General features: G+C 46.9%; 1 protein-coding gene across 12 annotated transcripts in view; it reads left to right on the top strand.

The window, feature by feature from the left end:
* The first annotated feature begins 809 nt into the window (after window positions 1–809).
* PXK (PX domain containing serine/threonine kinase like) overlaps window positions 810–19,379 on the top strand; it is a 75,604-nt gene continuing 57,034 nt past the window's right edge. For 11 of the 12 annotated variants that reach the window (XM_060161454.1, XM_060161459.1, XM_060161453.1 and 8 more), the window contains exon 1: window positions 810–991. In XM_060161454.1, the coding sequence (XP_060017437.1) occupies window positions 890–991 (102 nt within the window). In that variant the 5' untranslated portion in view covers window positions 810–889. The remainder of the gene's footprint in view (window positions 992–19,379) is intronic. The other variant, XM_060161460.1, reaches the window with a different exon arrangement.

Below are 19,379 nucleotides of genomic sequence, written 5' to 3'. Positions count from 1 at the left end.
GTCTGACCACCACAAGCCTGGGGTTGAGAGCTCTCAAGTTTGAAGGCCTTGTGGGCTGAGCTAAGAGCTGGGGCAAAGGGTAGAGGTTGGGAGTTTGTGGACCAATACCCAATTTTTAGGGTCCCCAGTTCAAAGAGCTCTGGGTCTGAGGGTGCTGGAGTCTTAGGGCTCCAACTCTGGGGTCCAATCTTGAGGGCCCAGCTGTTAGGTTCTTGGGTCTGAAGAGCCAGGTTCACGAGTTCCCCATAAAACCTGAATCTGAGGGGTTTGTTTTAGAAAGTTTCTGGGTCTGCAGGGCACAGACTGAGGGTCACATCCTGAAGCCCCTTTTTTTCTGGGTCTTAGGGTCCTTGGACCTGGGAGGCCTGAGTGGGAAAAGTCCAGTTGTAAAGGTCTCGAGACTGAGAGTCCAGCTTCTGAGGGCCTAATGCGAAAAGCCCATCAGCGAGAGGCTTGGGATCTTTGCGCCTGAGGGTTCCCGACCGCAGCGTTCCTGACCGCAGGGCCCCAGACGCGGTGTTTTCGGCTCTGAGGACCTCTGGAGGTAATGATGGCTTAGGGTGAATTGCCCCGAGATCTGAGGCCCGGTGCTAAGGGTACCGGGCCTGCGGTGCGGCCACGTGGAGGCGCGGGTCCAGGGCAGCGGTGACTGCGACAGTTTGGCGCTAGGAACCCGCGGGAGGCGGCGGGGCAGAGGGTTGCCAGTGTTGACAGCAGCGGCGGAGGGGGAAGATCGGCGCTAGGACCCCGAGGACCCGGCGGGCGGCGGCGGCGCGTGGGGCGGCGCGTGTTGACAGCGGCGGCGGCGGCGGATCCCGGCGGGCGACGGGAGTCGGCGCCTCTGGTTCCTGCCCCTGGTCCCGAGGCGGTGGTGGACGGGCGTTCCGGGATGGCCTTCATGGAGAAGCCGCCGGCCGGCAAGGTCCTGCTGGACGACACGGTGCCGCTGACAGCAGCCATCGAGGCGAGCCAGAGCCTGCAGTCCCACACGGTGCGCGGCCCACCGGGCGGGCGGGCTGGCGGCGCGGGGCGGCCCCGGGCCCTGAGAGGGCTGCGGGCGGCCGGGCGGGGCCCGGGGCAGGGGTCGGCGGCCCAGGCCGAGACGGCTCTGGCGTGGCGTCGTTCCTGGGCCAGGGTCCCCGGGGCCCAAGCGGTCGCTGAAGTCCGGAGGGGTTGAGGGTGGGAACCGCAGCCCCTTGGGCCAAGGAGTGGGAGGGGCTCGGCGGTGCCCTGGAAAGGGACTCCGAGTTGGGGAAGGTGTTGGATTCCCGGGCCCACGTCGGGCCGGCGGAGTAAAGAGACCACTCAGGACCCTCTCATCCGTTTCTGCCCTCCGCCAGCCATCTCCTCCTCTTTGGGGCCAGTTTCCCTCCTTTAGACTGGGGATATCGGTGGTGGCGTTGAGGGTGTGCCATGCCAAATGGAAGTGTGACTTTAGAGCCTACTTGTTGGGATAGCTGTGGCCGGGGTCTGCAGCCCCATTTCCAGGTCAGCTGTTTGACCGAGGCACGGGGAGATGGTGAGGGAGGCAGTCTGGGCCCCTGCTGAGGCAGGTGTTTGAAATTGCTCCTTCCCTCCTCTAACTTGCTCTTTAGCAGGCAGTGGTAGCAGTCATTTGAGTTTAAAATCCACTGGAGTAGCATAAAGGAGTAGTAGGTCCTCATAGTAAACACAGGCAGAGTTGATTTCTGTTACATATAGGGTGTTTTATGGGTCTTTAAAACCGTGGTTGTGTTCATTTACCTGTACCTTGTTTTTGAAAAGCACAATATAATTTACAAGTAATAAACCCAGAAACCAGCAAAAAAACAGGAGCTGCCAGCCAGTGGGACTTTGTTTGGGAAATGATGAATGGGGAGAGAGAGATTCCTTAAATTGTAATGTTTTGTTAGGTTCCCACATCAGATTCTGGCTCAGAGGCTTGTTTGTTTACCATTGCAGGGCGTTTGGGGTTCATCGTCTGGAGGCTAAAGCCCCACAATAGCCTTCTGTTTCTCCTTTTGCTCAAGCTGTTCTGGCGACTTCAAAGAGACCTTTTATTCTGTTGTATTAAAGTGGGACTTTTTTTAACCTCAGTTTCCTCTTCCGACAGCCATGCTTTGTAGGGCTTGGATTGTTCAAAGTGTTCATTTCCAGTTAGGAAAATGATCATACATTTTCTTTCGTTGTGCATATCTTTAATCCTGTTCTACAGACTTGTGAGAAGGCACCGTATAGGACAGAAAGGAGTGGGGTTGAGTCTTTTAGGCTTATTTGGTACTGAAAGTCCAGAGAGAGAAGCTTGTAAGTGCTCACAAACCACTTCTTCCAGAAAGCATTTCATGGTGGCCACTGCCCCAAGCCATGTGCTCACCTCCACCTTAACCTTGATCAGTTTATTCTGTATTTACTTCTTTAGTTTACGTCTCCCCCAGGCTGCGAGAGGAGCAACACTTTTGTGTTCATTTTTGGGTCCCAGCTCCTGGCGTCTGATAGGATTTCATGTGTTTTTGAATGAATAAGTAAATGAATTATAACCTTACTTCGTCTTTTTTTCTGTTTGTGTAAAATGGTAGTGATAAAAATTGGAGCAACATGACATCTGAGGTTCTGCGTTAAAGGGTGAGTGCTGCAGCAAGGTGGTGAAAGATGTAGTAGGATTCCATTTTTATTGCAGAGATTTTCTTTAAGAAATAAAGTAAAATAATTTAGGGTAGAGAATGGCAGTTCCTATAATGATGACTGAACACAGACAGTGACTCACAGGAGACACATAGAGGCAGATGTGGTGGAGTAAAAAAAAATGCAGCATTGTCTTGCATAATTTTTGACTGTTTTGTGTTCTTGTCATTTTAGCTGTAAAATCTAAGAGTGAAAAGTATTGCATCAGCCCTGAACTTTATTGAGAAAATGATACGTGATGCAAACTTTTTGAACTATTAGTGTCATAAGAGTAAGTCCCCTTTAGAACAGGAACTGTTGGAAATTGTTTTGGAAAGAAGTAGTTGCTAAGAGTGGTCTACAGAAGAAAAAGGCATTGTTTTCTGTTGGGAAGGTTGAAGATGGCTTTCTGGCTTGTCAGCTGAAGGGAGATGGTATCCCCAAAGTCAGAGGACAGTCCTCCCTTTCAAATGCCGAATCTCTAGGAAGTTGCTCCTTGGCTGTAGGACAGAAACCTACAGAGAGGGTACATAGTGGACATCCTTTGGGTTGGAAGAGGCAGGACCTTAATATGGGTTTGGGCTGATGCTAGTCATGTGATATCATTGGTTGGGCAAGTCACTTAACCTTTTTTGATGTTTAGTTTCGTCATCTGTAAATGGCAGTAATAAATGCCTGCCCTGCCTGTCATCCACGGTTGTTACAAAGATCAAATGAAATAATCTTTATGAAGTATTTGTAAAGTGCATTCCTTCCTTCTTCCATCTATTCACTTTATGGCGCCATATATGCAAAGGATTAAACACATTAATGCGTTTTTATTGCAAGTAAGCGCATTTCTGTCCATGGTTGCTTTCATTTATCAAGGTTGTTTAGTCTTGGGAAACAGGATTTATAGCAGGAAATTTTTTGTTACCTATGATTTAGGATTTTTGGACATGGGAGGGGAAAATTCTGTGGATTGGAAAATACAGGTGCCAGAAGGATGAAGGGAACACAAGATCACCACCAGAAAGGCATATTGGGATAAGCAGCTGGCGGAAGGTGCAGGTTCGTAGGTGATTCTGTGCCTGAGTGTGGTTTGAATGACTTTATTTTGACTTTTATGGAGCCCAAATAATTTAGCTTCAGGAAATAGACCAGGCCTCTGCTGCAAGGAAATGAAGCTTCCATAAAATAAGAAAGGATGGTATTTAGGGATGCTTTCAGTAAGGGGAATGGAGGGTGGGGGGCGTGGAAAGGGAAGGATTTTCCTGACAAAAGGGATTCTGGTAAAAAGCCACACAGTAAATTGTGGGAAACTTTGGGAGCATTAAGAATGAAGACAAGGAAATATGTAAGTTCTTGACTAAAAGGGAAAACTTTTAAAGTCAGTAGACTGAAGAAAAATGCTTACTTAGCTGAAACAGAAACCAGAGGAAGCTGCCAGTTTTGGAGAAGGTTGTTATCAAATACACATATCTGGTTTTTGCTGGTGACTGTGCTGTAGTGCCATAGCTCTTAATCTCCATTTCCTCCTTTTTAGGAAGGAAAAAGGTTCTCGGAGGTTCATCTGAATCAGGGCCCATTGATTCTGTGTTTGGTGCATTTTGTTCTTGAGAAACAAAAGATAATTTCAGTGGTATTTGAGGCATAACAGAGTATTTTAAAAGTCTGTGGAAAAGATAATATTTCATGTTAAGATCTTTACTGAAAATGGATCTCACCTTGAGCCTTTGATTTTGGAAACTGCATTCCTGCCGTTTGTTTATTCAACAATACTCATTCCTTCACCAGAAATGTACTGAGCACCTAGTTGAGTGCCAGGCGGAAGCTGGAGATCTGGTGGTGAACTCAGCCGCTTCTGCTTTCATGGAGCTTTGTTCTATGGGATTCTGAGATCTTCTGTCTTCCAAGGTGTATACAAGTCAACCAGAATCTCTACCTGTCATAACAGATACTTTAAAGTTCCTTTTGTGGCTTGGTTTAATGAGCTTCAGCCTCTTCATCAGTCACCTTTTTTAATAGTCTTTTAAACTCTATTCACGTATCACTAGAATATCTGTTCAAATGGGATGCCAAAACAGGAGACGTCGTTGCCTTAGAGATCCTGACGTTTGAAGGCAATCCAGTGCTCAATATCAGAATCCATCTCGGCTTCCTTTGGAGATGCTATTTGGAGATTTCTTTCAAATTCCAATTTATACTGAATATTTTGAAAGTTTTTTTGAAGATGTGTGCCTAGACACGTAGAGACAGGATGATAGTTAACTTGCAGCACTTGCACACATTGTAAGAAGATAACAGTAGTGGTTTTCTGGGAATCTAATTGCTGGTCTTCCACTTGGTTATATATTTTTCTCCGCTTGTCCTTGAAACCCACGATGGGTGCAGTTGGAAAACTGAGTTGGAAGCTTGGAGACTGGTAATTCGTTAATTTGTAGAGTCAGTCTCTTCTTCATTCTCTTCCTATTGAAGAAGTCAGTTTTTTCACAGCTTCATTTAGGTGCTGAGGACTCAATTCTCCTACATCACCTCTTTCGAGGAGTATCCCACTAGAAAGGTTTCTTGTTGTGGGAATACAAATAAGAAACTGGCTGTAGTTACTAGAAGGAAATGCAGGATTCTGGGGCTAAGGTTTATTTTATGTGAAAAGATAATTTGCTTTGCTCGCCTGGGGGCATAGTGGAAACAGCCAGCCATGTGTACACAGCTTCCCTGTGGGTTGTGGTCTTGAGATTGTTCAAAATACAGGTTGTTGATTGGATGCCTAAATGGGTTCATTTGGGGCAAGTTAAACAAACCCTCTGTTCTCCACTGCAGGCAGGTAGTGCTAGCAGTTGCCGGGGCAGCTTCACATGAAATGAAGCTCCTTTCAGTCCCACCCTGAAAAGGGCAGAGCTGGACCCAGACGTTGTTTTAGAACTCAGAAGTGTGTGGGGCGTTGTGGAGGGAGAGCAATAGGCTTTTCCCGTTGTTCTCCCCTGAGCCTGGAAGTCATCCTTGTCCGTGACTTTTTTCATGGGTGACATGCACATGGTTTGGGGAAATTAAGGTGTGCCTCTACTTCTGGGTGATGAAGGGGGCCCTGTTTCTTCAGTTTGAAACTTTTGACTCAGGGCTAAGGAACAAGTACTTCACCTTGGTTAAATACTCCGACCTCAGCCGGGGGAAGAGTCTATGCAGGTTGGCCATTTTGTCTCTGGCTGACTTTCTGATCACCAAATTTGAGGTAAATTTGGCCATTTCTAGCTAAACATCAAGGTATCACGTGTTTCTTCCTGCTTACTAAAAGAGTACAGTTGAAAGCAAAAGGGAATTCTGCTGTCTTCAAATAATACAGTAGTCACCTTTTGGTGGCTAACAGGTATTTATTAACATAATGTTAGCTTGGGGAATCCATTGCAGAGCAACAGGAGTCTTCCTGGAAAGTTGTTTGTGTAACAGCTTTATATAATTCACATACCGTACAGTTTACCCATTTGTGGTATACAACTCAGTGGCTTTTAGTATATTCACAGAATTGTATATCTGTCGCTATACTCAATTTTAGAACATTTTTGTTACCCTGAAAAGAAGCCCCCAACCCCTTAACCCTCACCCTGGAAAGTTTTATAACATTGCAGGATGCTAACCTCGGGATATATTCTGAGTCCTTTAGCTCTTTGGGTCCAGCTCATTTAAGGATCTCGTCAGAGGGACAAATTCTCCATAAACAGTCATACACACGTTTATATGACCTCTCAGAACCTCACTGACCTGAAGCCTGCTCTTGGGCTGCGGATCTTCAGGCTGGAATCTCTGGAAAAATCTTGAAAACTGTAAACTTGGAGAGTTACTTATTTCAATTGGTGAGAGATGTGCATCTAAAAAAATGTGCTGCACTACCATATATACCCTTACTTTTTTTTTTTTGCCACGCCCCACGGCTTGTGGGATCTTAGTTCCCCGGCTAGGGAACCCGTGCCCTTGGCAGTGAAAGCTTGGAGTCCTAACCATTGGACAGCCAGGGAATTCCTACATACAGCCTACTTTAAGAAAACCCACTGCAGTTGACCCTTGAACTACACGGGGGTTAGGGCACCAGCCCTCCTTGCAATGGAAAATCTGCATGTGACTTTATAGCCAGCCCTCTGTATTGGAGGACTCAACCAACCACGGGTGGTGTAGTACCGCAGTACATATTTACTGAAAAAAATCCCCGTGTAAGTGGACCTGCACAGTTCAAAGCCCTGTTGTTCAAGGGTCAGCTGTATCTAGAACAGTAGATGAATTATGTCCTGTTAGTGTGAAGAGTTGCTCTCAGTCACAGCCTGCCTGGGGCAGGTAGGTGTGCATGCCAGGTGACTTAGTAGACAGAGTGCACAGGGGAAGGGCAAAGGGCGCTGTGCTGGAAAGCCCGGGCCTCGGATCTGCCTCTTATCACAGCACTTCTGTTTATGATATCCAGACAAGGCTGCCCACATTTCTTTGACATGGCTCATCAGAAACAGGCCATTTCTCCTCATTAATTCAGCTGAGGCTTTTTTGGGGTGCTGGGAGGAGGGAATGAATGGAGGATTGCTATGGGACAATCCTGAATCAAAAAATGTCTGAGGACCGCCTGGAGATGTGAAAGGGAAGGAGTGTTGTTCATCCATCCTTCCTTTGAGCCTGCCCTTCCCCAGGGGACAAGTGATTTCTTGGCCGGGACTTCAGTCCTGCAGGCTTTGCTCTTTGCAGAAGCAGAGGGGAATGAAACCCGAGGCGGGCCTGCTCACATCAGACCTCTAATGTCAGGGTAAGGGTCTGGCCAGTGCGATGGCACCCACTGACCCAGCAGAGCACAGGGAGTGGCTGGGGGCCCATTGTCATGCTCTGGGCATCTCTGCCTGTGACCAGGTAGATAACCACACTCAATAGCAGCCTTGCGCTCATTTGTCCCATGGGTCCTTCTCGAGCTCCGGTTCTTTCCGGGCAGTGTGGTCAGCTCTAGGGATGCAGTGGGGAGAGGCCCTGCTCTTGGCGCTCTCAGGATTTTGAGGGTGGAGAAGTGGGTCTGCGCTTGGAGGGCACACCTCTGCCCCTTCTCAGTCCTTAGATGGAAAGGGCCACATGGACCTCTTGTTCTGCCCATGTGGATGCCTTTCTCTTTGAGGTGTTTTTGTTTTTTTTTTTACTCTGAAATCCAGCCTTTCATGTCTATGTATTGCTATTTTGATTCAGTTTCAAACCATGTTCCTGCCACATAGATAGTAAGCATTCGGTAAGTATTGTTGAATGCGTGAGTTTGTTGAGTGAATGCATTTATTCAAGGCGCAGCTCAGGAAACCCTTCCTGTGTACTGCTACCCACCGTCTTACCTACCAAGCTGAGTGTGATTTCCTTCCTCTGAAATTCCCATTCAGTTTTATTTGTCCAAAAGTTGCAAGCATTTTACACACCGATTATTTCTTATTCCCTGTTTTCTATTTACACCCTCCCTTTCCAACACACGTGAAACTGTAAATAACTTGAGGAGGGGGCAGTGCCTTAATGATCTTGCTTAATCTCTCCAGCCTCAGTTTCTTCATCTGTGAAGTGGGGATAGTAAGAGGATGCTAGGGCTGCTGTGAGGATTAACTGAGCTCAGACACATGGGGCGTTCTGAACAGAGCTCAGCACACAGATCTCACTGTTCTTGTTGTAGTTTATTACCTCTATTTTCTAGAGCACTAGTAACTTTTTAGGCACTAGTACTTTTTAGGTGTTGAATGGAAAAAGGAAAATTATTTATTTAAAAGTATGTCTCGGGCTGCCCTGGTGGCGCAGTGGTTGAGAGTCCGCCTGCCGATGCAGGGGACACGGGTTCGTGCCCCGGTCCGGGAAGATCCCACATGCCGCGGAGCAGCTGGGCCCGTGAGCCATGGCCGCTGAGCCTGCGCGTCCGGAGCCTGTGCTCCGCAGCGGGAGAGGCCACAGCAGTGAGAGGCCCGCGTACCACAAAAAAACAGAAAAAAAAAAACCAAAAAAAAAGTATGTCTCACTGTCAACTGTGACTGCTAACAAATAGCAAAAAACCCAGTGACATCTCAAAGAACACTCCCACTGCCCTTTCACCCCTGCTCATTTTCCCCTTTTACCCTGGAGGGACACGCTGTGACAGCCAGGCTCTGAGATATAGCATAGGGTCCCCTGCCTGGCAGCAGAGCTGGCTGTTGGTGTTCAAAGGTGGCAGAAGAGGTGGAAGAGGCAAGTGGGCAGGCCACGGGCTCAGCTGCGGGCCTGGCAGAGGAGCTCCCGTAGGCCAGGCCTGAAGGGAGGAGACCCCTGGCCAGTGCCCATTTCATCTCCTCACATCCCAGCTTTTGTTCATCGCCAAAGGAATCCCAATGTCAGTTCACACCACTTGACCTCTGGCAGCGGAGTGAAAAAATAAAATAACCCTCTGCGTTGTTCTTTTTCCTGCCACTTCCTCTGACAAGTGACCATGCTAATTGACATTTGTGGGAGTAGGGGACAGCTGACATCTTTCAGAACGCTGCTTCCTGAGAAATGCATTTATATTCTATGTGGCCCAGCTGTCTTCCTTTCCCCTAAGAGGAGTGCAGTCAGGCTGTGGGTGTATATCCTGGGCTTGGATGCAGTCTGCTCTATGAATGAAGCACACAGTTTCTGCCGTGTCAGAAAGCCTCTAAAATGTTGGGAACATTAATGAGCATTTATGAAGAGTCTTCTGCGTGCCAAGCACTGTGCTGTGTATTAAAGTAAAAAGATGAATGAAATAGGGAGCTTATATCCTGGTAGAGGTGGCAGACCTCTAAACCAAACAAGAAGTAAGGTATTGGAAGTGCCAGTCTGGAAGGATTGGGACTTTGGGATTAGTAGATGTAAACTATTATATATAGGATGGATAAACAACAAGGTCCTACTGTATAGCACAGGGAACTATATTCAGTATCTTGTGATAAACCATAATGGAAAAGAATATGAAAAAGAATATATATGTGTATGACTGAGTCACTTTGCTGTACAGCAGAAATTAACACAACATTGTAAATCAACTATACTTCAATAAAATTTAAAAAAAAAGAAAGAAGGTGTCAGTCTGCCCTGGAGCAGGGAGGGCAAAGTGGGCGTGGCTCCACCCAGGTCCTCCTGGGGGAACTAAGAAAGGCTTAACAGAGCCTTTCAGAGAACTTGTTCTAAATCAGCACTCCCCAGGCCTTTTTTTTTTTAAATACATCTTTATTGGAGTATAATTGCTTCACAGTGCTGTGTTAGTTTCTGTTGTCCCAGGCCATTTTAACTGATATATATATATATATTTTTTCATTATTTATTTATTTATTTGGTTGTGGCAGGCAGGCTCCTTAGTTGCAGCAGGTGGGCTCCTTAGTTGTGGCTTGCCAGCTCCTTAGTTGCGGCATGCGAACTCTTAGTTGTGGCATGCATTTGGGATCTAGTCCCCTGACCAGGGATCAAACCCGGGCCCCCTGCATTGGGAGTGTGGAGTCTTATCCGCTGCGCCACCAGGGAAATCCCTCCCCAGGCCTTTTTTTTTTTTTTTTTTTTGCGGTACGTGGGCCTCTCACTGTTGTGGCCTCTCCCGCTGCGGAGCACAGGCTCCGGACACGCAGGCTCAGCAGCCATGGCTCACGGGCCCAGCCACTCCGCGGCATGTGGGATCCTCCCGGACCGGGGCATGAACCCGCGTCCCCCGCATCGGCAGGCGGACCCCCAACCACTGCGCCACCAGGGAAGCCCCCCAGGCCTTTTTTAACTTGCAAACTCTTTTTTTTTGCGGTACGCGGGCCTCTCACTTTGTGGCCTCTCCCGTTGCGGAGCACAAGCTCCGGACACGCAGGCTCAGCAGCCACGGCTCACGGGCCCAGCCACTCCGCGGCATGTGGGATCCTCCCGGACCGGGGCACGAACCCGTGTCCCCTGCATCGGCAGGCGGACTCTCAACCACTGCGCCACCAGGGAAGCCCTGCAAACTCTTTTCATAGTAATAATGAATTGTGAAAACCTCCTCTGGAAGTGATTTTAAATTTAAAAAATATTTTATTCAGATTAGCACATTTTTGAAAATTATATTAATGTTTGGGACCAGAATTATACTGGTTTTTGAAATCTTACAGACAGTAAGAATCGTGATAAGGTGAATAAAACTTAAGGCACCGATAAAGGGCTTTTTCAGACAATTTGCAGAATAACCATTTTTATATGATTCGCACTTCCTGTATTTCTCACTAATTTCTCACTAACTCATATTTTGCCATTGGCATTCCTTAAGCCTGCCTTTAGTCATGGTCCATTATGGGTGTAAATGAAAACATATATGACTAAGAACAAAATAATTTTAAGAGCTATGTAATGGTCAAAACCATGATAAACCACCTAAATGATGAGCACCCTCATCTGATCTCTGTGGTGCCTCCTGTACTTCTTGCGTGCACACTTGGAGGCTCTTTGCCTGTTTTGAGTTAAAGGGAGAAAATATTTAAATAATTATTTATTGACAGATTTTTTTTTTTAAGTAGAAATAGAAACAGAAGCCTTGTAGCCTTTAACACATAAATTCTGCAACACTTTCCAGAGCCCCTAACTGTTCATCTTGTTCCAAACTCTTACTAATCCACCATAAGGATCTCAGTTTAAAAAAAACTAAAGAATGAGCAGCTATGTTCTCTGAGGTCAGGATGCATTTGCAGGCTGCAGGAGGTCATTAGTTCATTCAGCTGATACTGCTGTGAGTATGCCCCTGTGTTCCTGGCACTATCCTAGGCACTTGGGATGTAGGTCTAAGCAAGATAGACTTGGTCCCTGCCTTCATTTGTTCATTCATCCCACAAGGATTTACTGTGGAGGATTCTGGTGTGGAGTAAAAGATGGAAAAGGGGGACTTCCGTGGTGGCACAGTGGTTGGGAATGTGCCTGCCAATGCAGGGGACATGGGTTCGAGCCCTGGTCCAGGAAGATTCCACATGCCCTGGAGCAACTAAGCCCGTGCGCCGCAACTGCTGAGCCTGTGCTCTAGAGCCTGCAAGCCACAGCTACTGAGCCTGCACCTAGAGCCCACGCTCCGCAACAAGAAAAGCCACTGCAGTGAGAAGCCCGTGCACCACAACGAAGAGTAGCCCCTGGTCGCCACAACTAGAGAAAACCCGTGCGCAGCAACGAAGACCCAGTGCAGCCAAAAATAAATTAATTAATTAAAAAAAAAAAAGATGGAAAAGGGAGACTAGAGCCAATTGTGGGGCCCGTTGGATGCCAGGCTAAGGGATCTGAACAGCAGTGAGGGGGCTTGAGCATATATGTGGCAGAAAGTGGTATTTTAGGACGCTTAGTTTGCTGGTGGTGTTCGAGGTTCAGTAAAAAGGGTGAGGGAAGGGGAGAAGAGAGTCCAGGGTGATAACGAAGCAGTGCAGTTAGAAAGGCCACATCTCAGGTCAGTGGCAGAAGGGAGAGAAGGTAGAAAGAGAAGGAGGAGCACATTAGAGGAAAAGTCTGCTAGGTAGGGGCCGGGAGGGAAAAAGAGGCACTAGAAATGATTAGAGAAATAGTACAAGGTAAGCAAGGGGTACCTGGTCTTCCCAGGAAGATCGTGAGTCTAAGTTTGGTTTTAGACAATACTTGTCATGATAACAGCTAACATTGTTTAAGCACTTATTATATACCCTTCCCTGTGCTAAGTGCTTTACATTACTTATTTGATAAGTTTTGACAAATGTAAATGTAACCACGGTGTAACGTTTTCATCACTCCAAATATTTCCTTGGTCCTCTTTGCAGTCAGTACTTTTCCTCTGATCCCTGGCAACTACTGATCTGCTTTCTCTTACTATTATTTCACCTTTTCTAGAATGTCATATATAAATGGAATCTTGTAGGATATAGTCTTGTGTCTGGCTTCTTTCACTTAGCATAAAGCTTTGAGCTTCCTCCATGCTGTTGCATGTTTCTTTTTATTGCTGAGTAGTATTCTACTGTATGAATGTACTACAGTTTGTTATCCATTCACCAGCTGGAAGACTTTTGGGTTGTTTCCAGGTTGGGGCTGATTATGAATAGAGCTGCTGTGAACATATGAGAAATGAAAGTAGACACACTTTCATTTCTCCTGGGTAAATATCTAGGAATGGAATTGCTTAGTCATATGCTAATTGAATATTTAACTTTATAAGAAATTGCCAGACTTTTCTAGATTCTCATTTGATTCTCATAACCACTGTGAATTGAGTTTGTTATTTTTCCCATTTTTCCGTTAGAAGAAAGTAAAGTGCCAAGAGGGTACGTAACTTGCCCCAGGCCATAGGACTGGGGGCAGCAGAACGAAGGTTTGTATGATGCTAGTGGACTTTGAATGAAAGAGATACCAGTCGGGAGCCATAGCCAACCTGATCTGTTATTACGGCCACACCAGTATGATGGCTCCACATAGCCTAGGCCTAGCCAAGGGCAAGTTAGCGGTCCTTCCCTGAGCCGCAGAACCAGACACGGAGTTGGGGGACTGTTTTCTCGTTCTTCCATTCTGGCTGCTAGGAGTGGAGTTAATTCATTACATATAGTGGAGGCCTTAGGGCAGTGCTGTCCAATGGAAGTATAACGCAAACCATGTGTGTAAATTAAAATTTTCTAGTAGCCCACATTAAAAACGTATAGAGAAACAGGTGGGATTAATGTAAATAATATAGCCTACTTAACCCACTATATCTGAAATACTGTCACTGATTATATGTAATCAATATAAAAATTATTAATTCATTTTACATTCTCTTGGTCATATGAAGCTTTTGAAATCTGGTGTGTATTTTCCAGGATTAGCCTCGTTTCAGGTGCTCAGTAGCCACACACTGCTTGTGGCTACTATACTGGACAGCACAGATGTAGACATTAAAAATGTCCAGAGGCACAGTTACTAAAATGGAAAAAATTCACGTTATAGTAAATGGGGAAAAAGCAAGTTTTAACACTATGCTTAGTATGCTTGCATTTTCATAAATATCTGTTTATATCTGCAAATAAGTAGTCTATAATGGTACTGTAGCCACTGGACTACTTAAATTTGATAAAATTTAAAATTCAGTTCCTAAGTCACACACAGGCCACATGTGCATAGTGGCTGCCATATTGGACCTCACAGCCTTAGGTCATTATTTTCTTCAAACCGTTGACCTGATTGGGGAAGGCTGAGCTAGAGAGTAGAACCTTTCGGTCTGCATCCAGCGGGGCTTTGTGACCATTGAGATCCAGAGCCGCCGTGGTTTTTAACAGTAAAGCACAGGAAAGAGGTTCACTGTTCATTGTGCAGCTGTTGTTAGAGGTTAATAGGAGCGTAGTGTAGAAACAGCACGGCCTAGTCAAAGACCCTGTTCTGGTTTGGTGCAACTGCCATTCAGATGGCTGAGTACTCTGTAAATCTGTGTCCACTTTAGGCATGTTCATATAAAAATGCTTCTTTCTGCTTCTTCAGAACCTAGTGTTCATAGTGGGGCTTGTTTAAAATAGTTTTCTTACTTGTACACAGTCTCTGTGCAGTGCCCAGGTAACATCCAGCCCAGATGTACGTAGACAACAGTCTGTTTACATGTAGTAGGAGGTTAGGTTGCAAAGTGCAGCGCACTGAAGTCAGGAGACTGGGCTGGGAGGCGCTGTGCGAGCCCCATATTAACTCAGATCACCCAGGCCCGGGTTCTCCTTACTTTGCCTCCACTCTCTCCCAGCCTCTTCCTGACTTGATGGACTGGTTCTGCCTGTTCAGCCAACCTCAGTTCCTCAGAATGAGAGGGTAGATGGTGAGAAAGCGTTCTGCCCAAGGCCATAGAACCAAGGAACTGCTCTGCCCCTGGGTCAGTCAGGCTTGGGGTGGAGTCTGTTCTCAGCACTTACTAGCTAAGTGTCCTTGTTCAGGGCATCTACCCTCTCTGAGCCTTGGGATTCTTATAAAAGAGGAATAGTGATATCTACCTCCACACATTGCTGGAAGATGGAATAAGCTGAGGAACAGAAGGCGTAGAGTAAGTGCTCCATAAACAGCAATTATTACCTTCAGCTCTGAAGAGATAAATGGCAGCATGGTGTGAATAGTCACGTATGTGGTTAGTTATGAACTGGAACTCGTGTCTCAGGAAAGAGCACAGTGACATTTTTAGGCCAGGTAGAATAGATTTATGTGTAGGCAGCTCTCCATTATCCTTAGAGATGGTGGCCAGTTCTACTATAAATTATTGAAACCAGTAGGGACTCCCCTAGCTTGACTTCAACTTATAGTTTCAAGCTTTTTTCCCACCAAATGTTTTAGCATCCCTGATACAAGTAGAAGAGTTCATTTATTTGACTTTCATCTTCTGTTTTTCCAGTCTTCCCAGCACAGTAAAAGTGCTGATGGGTTGTAAAATGACCAAAAGATCCCTTGCCAAAGGAAAAAAGATGCTAGCTTGCATTTATCATTAACATCCTGTGCTCTTATCTAAGCTCAGATAATTTCAGTCCTTATCACTCAGGATTCCTTATTTTATTTATTAAAATTTTATTTATTTATTTTTGGCTGGGTTGGGTCTTTGTTGCTGTGCGCGGGCTTTCTCTAGTGGCGGTGAGCGGGGCTACTCTTCATTGCGGTACATGGGCTTCTCATTGCGGTGGCTTCTCTTGTTGTGGAGCACGGGCTCTAGGCGCGCAGGCCTCAGTAGTTGTGGCACGCAGGCTCAGTAGTTGTGGCGCACAGGCTTAGTTGCTCTGCGGCATGTGGGATCTTCCCAGACCAGGGCTCGAACCCGTGTCCCCTGTATTGGCTGGCGGATTCTTAATCACTGCGCCACTAGGGAAGTCTGGGGATTCCTTATTTTAAAGTAGCATGTTTTAAACTACATGTGTGACAAACCAAGGAACTTCTTAAAAAATTGTTTTTCCTGATTGCAAATGTAATATATGCTCATTGAGGATAAAGTGAAAAATAGAAAACAATAGCTAAGAGAATTTAAATCACATATAATTTCACCTCCGGAGACAACAACTGTTAACATTTGGTGTAGTTCCCTCTTCCTATCAATGTTATCACAGAATTTTTAATCCTTTTTTAATAGTTAACATTATAATATATACCTTTTCCCAAGTATTGAAAAATCATTTTAATACATCCTTTTTTTTTAAGATTTTTTTTTGATATGGACCATTTTTTGTTTTTTAAGATTTATTTATTTATTTGGCTGCTCCGGGTCTTAGTTGTGGCAGGCTGGCTCCTTAGTTGTGGCATGCAAACCCCCAGCCCCAGCGTGCATGTGGGATCCAGCTGCCTGACCAGGGATCGAACCTGGGCCCCATGCATTGGGAGCGTGGAGTCTCATCCACTGCGCCACCAGGGAAGTCCCTTTAAAGTCTTTATTGAATTTGTTACAATATTGCTTTTGTTTTGGTTTTTTGGTCACGCGAATCGCGAGGCATGTGGGATCTTAGCTCCCCAGTCAGGATTTGAACCCTCATCCCCTGCACTGGAAGGTGAAGTCTTAACCATTGAACCTCCAGGGAGGTCCCAGTACATCCTTTTAAAGGCTTGTGTATTCTTCCACTATGTAGATAAACCATAAATAGCTTGTCCAATCCTCTCATTGCTGATATCCAAGTTATCTTAGCGGGAGAGGCTTTTTTTTTTTTTTTTTTTTGCGGTACGCGGGCCTCTCACTGTTGTGGCCTCTCCCGTTGCGGACCACAGGCTCCAGACGCGCAGGCTCAGCGGCCATGGCTCACGGGCCCAGCCACTCCGCGGCATGTGGGATCTTCCCGGACTGGAGCACGAACCCGTGTCCCCTGCATCGGCAGGCAGACTCTCAACCACTGCGCCACCAGGGAAGCCCCGGGAGAGGGGCTTTTTAATTAGCCCCCTTTAAAACTGAGTGTAGAAGCTGGGACGATAGAGGCTGGAAGGATGGTACTCTTTGTTAGCAATCAGAGACTGATGACATTGTTTCCCATGTTCAGAGAAAACGGCTGCTGCTTCTTTCTCCTCGGTGCTCTTGGTGCTGCTGCTGTCTTGTGTGCGCTGATTCACCTGCAGACACCTTGCCTTCACTGTTTTCTTGGCAGAAAAGAAAACTAAGTTACAAAGCTAGCCTTTGTGCTGGAAGTTTTGAGTACACGACCCTGCCTAACGCTCGCCACAACCCTGTTGGAATGATATGGTTTTGCAGATGAGTAAACTGAGGCTCAGAGGAATTAGGTCACAAAACTAGTAAGTGGCAGAGAGCCGTTGCCCTTTCCCTGGGACCTTGTGGTTGTGACGCAGGGAAGGGGCACACATCGTAGCCGATCTCCACATAGTGGCCAGCTCCTGCTGCGGGCTCCAAAAGGACTCTGGGTGGCCTGTCCCCGGGCAGCGGCAAACGGGGGTAGATAGAGAATTAGCCCAAGGAAGAGGAGCACTTCAGTCCCGGCAGGTACTTAGGTTGGAACCAGCTCAGGGCGTGAGGGTGAGGAGTTGGCCGTCTTAGATACCAGAACCCACATAAAAATCCTGATTGCCAGCCAGATGAGAGTTTGTGTATTTGTCTTTTCTAGCCAGTTAAATATGTCGGGTGTGGTTCTCTGAGATTATGTTCACTGCCTCTGTTTCTGCCCTTTCAGGGCATCGGCCCAAGACATGTGAGGATTATTGAACAACCGAAGGTTGTATTTCATTTTTAATTACTATTTAATTGAGCCTCAGATTTTCCAGGGTTTATTTTCTTTGCTTTGACGTAAGATGGAATTCATGGGTTCCCATCTTAGCAAATTATGTAATTGCTTTGGCATCATTTAGGGGTCTCTGTACTATAGAATGCTACAGAAACTGCTGTTTAAAATGCCGCATGCATTCCGTAGTCGTGTCTCAGGTCAAAGGATTTTGGAGTGCCGCTTTGCAGTATTTCTTCTGGCTGGAACATTGGCTGTCTTTGAAGTCAGCGTGGAGGCCAGCTCCCCTGGCAGGGCAGGAGACCGTCCCACAGAGGAGAGCGTGGACTTCAAAAGGCCTGGAGAAGGAGGCATGCGCAATACAGCCGCTGAATCTCACTGCGGGGATCAGAGCATGTTTGTGATGTGTTCCTTGCCCCTTCTGTGAACACAGAGTGGAAACTAGAGAATTTGTTTTGCATAAAGTTAAAGCACAGGGTTCTGTGATTCAGTCAGTTTTGGTTGAAAAGGAGATACACTTGGCTTCGCTCAAAACTTAACCTGAGGGCTTCCCTGGTGGCGCCGTGGTTGAGAATCTGCCTGCCGATGCAGGGGACACGGGTTTGAGCCCTGGTCTGGGAGGATCCCACATGCCGCGGAGCAACTAGGCCCGTGAGCCACAACTACTGAGCCCGCGCATCTGGAGCCTGCGCTCCGCAACAAGAGAGACTGCGCACCGCGATGAAGAGTGGCCCCTGCTTGCCGCAACTGGAGAAAGCCCTCGCACAGAAACGAAGACCCAACACAGCCAAAAATAAAAATAAATAAATAAATAAAAAACTTAACCTGAGTTGCCAAAACTCAGGTTAAGATAGTGGTGATTCTTCAGATGCCTTTTAAAACCCTTAACTCTTTCATTCGTTTGGGGGCAGGTTTTGTACATTATTGACTTGCACAGCAATTAAAGCAAAGGCATGTTCCATCCCTGAAAATCTGCGGATGAAACAACGATAAGTAATGAATATTCAGCAGAGCAAGGAGTAATCATTAATTCTAAGTGGAATATTAAGGATTGTAAGCAGCCAGGCAGGTGGCCAGTGGCTGAGTAGAAGTCCTGCAACCGTGAGAATTTCCTCAGAAAGCTTGCTGTCCAGCAGGGTGGTGCCGCCCACTGGCCCAGAGGCCGCAGCTCTTGTGCCGTGTGATACCGTAGGTTTGAATATTGATTTTATAAAATCTGAGGGCGTGGGAGACCCGTGGGGATTTTCCGGAGAGTGCTGTTAGACTTTACCTGCATATAGGTGCACATGAAGATAGCAACATGCTGCCTGCTTCCCGAAGGTGCAGGCGGTCAGTTAACAAATACCCATCACCAACCGTTCGCTGCACTTCAGCCCGTTGGCTTGACCTTGTGCTGGGTGCTATTTGGAATATGAAGAAACGTGTGTTCTAGCCCTTGAAGAACTTAGTTCAGTTGGAGAGGAAACCTGGCCCCCACCCCACCCCTCACACACAGGCAGACACGGGACAAAGATAGCCGTAACATGGTTAAAAAGCTGACCTTCCCAGGTTTTGATTAGGTAGCAAAGCAAAGGGAGAGGAGTGAGTGAGGGGTGTTGAGGATACGCAGGGTCTGACTGGGTAGAGGAGGGATTAAGCGGAAAGAAAGGGTTAGGGCAGTTCAGGCAGGCGGTGGAAGAGCACGGAAGCTAGGCTAAGGAGTTTGGGTTTTATCCCGTGGCCAGTGGGAGCCCTAGAAGGTTCCTGCGTGGGGAAGTAGCATAGTGTTGGGTGTCTAGCAAGGTCACTTGTGCTCAGCCTTCTCTGCGGGCCTCCCTATGAAGGGAAAGTGCCGGGAGGACGCAGGTCTGGCAGTGAACTGGGAGTGGTGTGGTTCGTGGGCGCTGGAGACCCACAGATCTGGCCTCCTATCCCAGAGCCACTGCTCTCCAGTCAAGGCATTTATGCTTTCAGAGACTCAGTGCCCCTCCCTGGCTGCAAATGAGAGTTACTGTTCTTCCTTGTTCACCTGAAGGTGACGTTGGCAGATCTTGTGAGTGGGGCCACCACCGTAGGACCATTCGGGAAACCCTAGAGGGCTCAGGTTAGGTACCTCCTACACCGAAGAAGAAAGGAGAGTGCCTGCCGAAGAGG

This window comes from Lagenorhynchus albirostris, chromosome 10, assembly GCF_949774975.1.
Source record: "Lagenorhynchus albirostris chromosome 10, mLagAlb1.1, whole genome shotgun sequence".
In the NCBI taxonomy this organism is placed as follows: Eukaryota; Metazoa; Chordata; class Mammalia; order Artiodactyla; family Delphinidae; genus Lagenorhynchus; species Lagenorhynchus albirostris.
The sequence above is the reverse complement of the archived record's forward strand: the minus strand, read 5'-3'. Positions and strand labels throughout refer to the sequence as shown.